General features: G+C 34.1%; 1 protein-coding gene across 1 annotated transcript; it reads left to right on the top strand.

The window, feature by feature from the left end:
* Nucleotides 1-3,694: 3,694 nt before the first annotated feature.
* On the top strand, nt 3,695-4,516 carry LOC136797224 (uncharacterized). Its single transcript, XM_067053193.1, has one exon. It carries the CDS (start codon nt 3,695-3,697, stop codon nt 4,514-4,516), a length of 822 nt encoding a protein of 273 aa, XP_066909294.1.
* The last annotated feature ends 436 nt before the right edge of the window (nt 4,517-4,952 follow it).

Genomic DNA, 4,952 nt, shown 5'->3' with positions numbered 1-4,952 from the left:
TTGTATATTTTTTTCTTTTCCAATCTAATATTTTAATTATATTATATAACTTCATTTTTATTTCTGATTGAATTCTAAGGCCCTTAAGCCTAATTTTGACGCCTGTGATATTATTCTAAAGGGATTAGTCCGAAAATAAATAAAGAATATTAAAAAAAAAAAAGTTTTCCAACTCTTCTGCACTAAATACATCTCAGTATGTTGGTAACAAAATTATTCACATGGCAAAGTTTTTTAAAACCTGGCAATTTAAAAAAAAATCGCCATGTTATTACGAAACTAGTTAAATGGTATAGAATAGGCAACGTCGCTATACTTTTAATGGCTAAAACAAGATTAGTAAATTGATAGTTGATATTTGATGTAAAGATAATAAGTAATTATTTCTTTACCTATTTTTAAACCATTAGTGCCACTCCTCTGAATTCGTTGTTCTGATACTGATTCTGTGAAAAATCCATTAATTTGGAAAGTTGGCCTTACAATATAATACAAGCTGAAAAAAACAATATAGTGCCTAGAATAATGACTTTACCATAATTTCAAATTTAAAAGAATAAGATATTATCCTGTTCTACAGTATCCTTTCTAAATGCTCCTTATTACGTTACAAATAAACTCATCCACTAAGACCTTAACATCCCATTCGTTGCAGATTTGGTCCAAAACAGATATGCGTCTTTTCATTCTAAACTTCTTACCCATCCTAACCCATTAATTCTTAATCTCTAATCCTTAACAATCCCTGATAATCCTCCGAGGCGTTTGAAAAGAAGATGGCCATGGGACCTTCTAATTTAGATTAATGTTTGAAGGTCCAATGGGTGGTTCCTTCCCAAGATTTTCAACTGTATACGAAACATACAACATATTTACTTATTATATTTATTATTTGTACAGTTGTAAATTACATAAAATAAATAAATAAAAATAAAAATATTACGATGAATGAGGAAACAATATTTATAAACTTTCCGTCTTGAACTGAATAAAAAATATTAATTAAATATAATCAGCTGTATCTGAACAAATTATTTCATATTATTATTGACATGCTCAACAAGACACCAGAGAACACTGTACTTAATGATGTAATTCTGGAGGGTTATAGGAAGGAGTAAACTCCTAGGAAGCTGTCACACTGCGTTATCACCCAAGAAGCTCCTAGGCCATATTAGTAGAGACAGCGGTTTATCGTAGAATTCCAACATGTTCAACAATCTAACGCTACGGTTTATAAAATATAAGCGATGAGGATAAATGGACATGTGAGATAGAAGAAAATGGAAATAAAAGTAATGACCGATTAGGGAAAATCGAAGAGATTTTGACCGAAACATGTCTCCCTTGATATCAACTCCTGAATGGGGAAATATATTACTAGTTTTATTTTAAAGATGGAAGATCCCACTTATCATCTCTGTCGCCGATATGTAGTAGCTACACAGCTAAAATGGTTGCAATCTACAAGAGCTTAAATGTTTTTCATCCTATATAAAAATAACTGATCATCTGTACAGACTCTTTGTCAGTCCTACTTAGCTTATGAAATATTTTCTCAACAAACCCCCTAAACCAAAACACATATAATTCATTACAGTTCGTCAACATAAACGGTACTTCAGTGTTTTTCACCTGGGTCCAAAGACACTGCAGAATAGCCGGCAACGAACTGGCTAATAAGGCAGCAATGGTCGTGATTTCTGAAGGAATTCCATAACCTGTCGATGATTTCGTTGCCCTCATTAAACAGAGGATTTAATTGAAATGGAAACAAACATGGACAAATGTTACTGATAATAAATTAAGGGAAATCAGAATGGACGTCACCCCTTGGATATCACCCACTAGAAATGTACGCAGAGAGGAGGTGATTTTGACGCGCCTTCAAATAGGTCATACGCGCCTGACCCACGGTTACCTAATGGCCAAAAATTCTCCACCTATCTGCCAAACTTGCGGAACAGGACTTAGTGTGAAAAACATTTTGACTGAGTGTTGAGCATAAGACTCCCTCCCATCTTTATGTGGTTTACCAACGGATCTCCATTCCATCTTGCAGGATAACAAACAAGCGTAGATAAACTTTATGAATTTCTCCACCATTCCTATCTCTAACATAAAATTTAATCAATTTCACCACAGATTACCATGTTGCAATAGATTCACATTTAATTAATTCATTTAAATTTTGTTTAATTAATTCAAAATTTCGCAATTCAATTCAAAACTAAGGCAATAATAGCCCTTATTTGGTTGATGCCTTAAAATTATTTTTTTTAAAAACGGATTATAACTATAGCTTCCGTTTTAACTATTTAAAAAAAGAGTTATCCTGCAAGTCACGAACCTATTGTAGATGAGATAGTCAAAATACCATGGATCTTCAACGAAATAGAAATCAACTGACACTAATAATACCTCAACATAATTTTAGTATTACCATTCTCAGAGAGGCTTAAAATACATTTATCAAATGATACCTTTCAATTCTAAGCTTCTTTACAAAGTAAAATCATAATATTTCCAGTAATGTCTATTGTATGTAGGTTTTTATTTGATTTAATCATCGATTATTAATTTTTTTTTACCAATAAATAGGCTTACCTAACCCAATATTCTTTACCTCTTTCCACTTAGCTCCATAAAAAAATATATCTAAAAAATAAGATGGAATTTTTCAATTCCAAATACGTCTGGTTTTATTAAACTTTTGTTTCAGGTTCTGATTATTCAATTATTTTACATAGGCTTATTACGTTTCATCATTCAGTAGGGTTCTGAAATCAGTCGCCTTTTTTTTTTGAGAGCTGATTTTTAATTTCACTTACCTATATATGGAACATAAAGTAAGGAAATGTATTGAGACAGTGCAAATTTCGACGGAAACACAAGTTTTAAGATCCTCCAGACATTTAAGTATCTCTTAAGGATCTGTGTGCCAGTGTAAGTGGTCAGCCTGGATCGAAAACGATAAGTCTTATGAAAGAGAAATTACATATTTAAGGCGGGTTTGATACAGCTACTTTTCTAATAAAATCGACTGACCGAAAGTCTCACTTTGTAAAATTGATTTTTAATTTTTTTCGAAAATGGCTCAACAGATTTTTATGAAACACACTAAGTGTATAATTTAATGTAAAATTAAGTGTTCTTTAATATCTTATAGGTCTCATTCTCATTAAAATAGTCTGGCAGGACTCAAATGCGGATTTTTCAAAAAATCTTAAGAGTGCCTTTAATTTTGTTTTTTTGAAATAATAAATAACTTTTGGTTGTTAGAAATTATAAAAAATGCATAAATATGAACTATAAAAGAATTTTATGATTAACTAAAGGAGAAAATAGAGAAATAAGCAGTTTAACGACAAGAAAATCGGAGACAGCCGAGCGTATCCGATCTCTACCGATCATAGTTATTCGTTACAGTATTGTTATATTTCGTTAAAATGTTGTATTCTTAGACGAATACAAGGTGATACTCGTTAAACATATTTTTATGGCATCAGAGAAATAAAAAAACTATTGTTGTAAATGTTCGCCTTCCTAGGTCGTAAGTGCGCTCACCACTTTTAGATAAAACTCGCTCTAGCCCACAAGATTATTTATGTACACCCAAAGTTAGAGGATTGGGTACAGGGTTTAGTGGAAACCTCACGAAATTATCTCCCCTGTTTCACTGGATAGATCGAGAATGAATTCGACAGGACTAACGGGAGCAGGGGTTTACATAGAAGAATTAGACATAAAACTTAGGTTCTCACTAGGTAAGCACTCGACTGTCTTTCAGACAGAAGTGTTTGCCATCTTGTCAGCATCCTTATGCCCTGAAGTCACGAGCTGTGAAAGGACTGGCATCACCATATTTTTAGAGAGTCTGTCTGCCCTTCAAGCCTTGGAGTCACCTAGAATCACCTCTAATTTGGTAAAAGAGTGTAAACAAGCCTTAGAATCATTAGCGTGCTTAAAGAAGCTTCAGCTTGTGTGGGTCCCAGGACACAAGGGCATCACAAGTAATGAAAAAGCTGAGCATCTTACTAGAAACGGGGCTGGGCACCCTCCTATAGGACCAGAACCATTCCTAGGCATTTCTAAAAGGCATCAGAGAAAAGTAGTTCTTGATTGGACATGGAAGATAGCAGGTAAGGAGTGGAGGGACTGTATAGGGCTGAGACAGGCCAAGATTTTAATAACTAAACCCTCTACTTCTAAAACTAAGTGGCTGCTAGGCCTTAACAGAACCAAACTCCGATTATTAATAGGAATTCTTACAGGTCACTGCAGACATAAAAGACATCTTAAGATATGTGGAGTAGTCCATGATGAAACCTGCTGCTTATGCGGACAGGCCCCTGAGACTGCCTTACATTACATAGCAGATTGTGGTAAGTACGCGTCACTAAGATACAGACTTTTAGCCTCTGATAGAATTAAAGGAAATGAGGTTTCCTCTATAGATTGGGAGTCCCTTTTGAATTTCATTAGAGAGTCGAAAAGGTTCGATATAGAGGAATAAGATATCAATATGAGCCATTCCATTGGTTTGTCTTGGGGATGGTAAAAAGGACCAATAATCCCATTTGCCTGACTTATCGCCCCCCCCCACCATTACCAGTACCAGTACCAGGAGGTCGTAAGTGAAAGTTTTGTGTTGCGTACACTGCACCACAGTTTTGCATTCTGAAAAATTGAGAAGATATTTTGTCGTCTGAAACCTTGAAGAACTATTTTTATTCTGTACTCATTACTCCTTATCGAACTGAATTTGGTAAATTGGGTTTAATTGTAGGAGTAACGTAAAGACAAGCTTTTATCTAGCGTATGCGGTAAAAAAATACATATAAGTTAAAATTGAATGATAAAGTAGAATGTTTTTCTTTCTCTCTAATCTAACTAAGTACCTTCAGGTAACCCATATAAAGTCCGGTTTTGGCACAACTTGGGACTTTTTT

Source organism: Halyomorpha halys, unplaced genomic scaffold, assembly GCF_000696795.3.
Source record: "Halyomorpha halys isolate HHAL.00 unplaced genomic scaffold, Hhal_1.1 Scaffold737.1, whole genome shotgun sequence".
Taxonomy (NCBI): Eukaryota; Metazoa; Arthropoda; class Insecta; order Hemiptera; family Pentatomidae; genus Halyomorpha; species Halyomorpha halys.
Note: the sequence above shows the minus strand (reverse complement) of the source record. Positions and strands in the feature narration are given on the sequence as shown.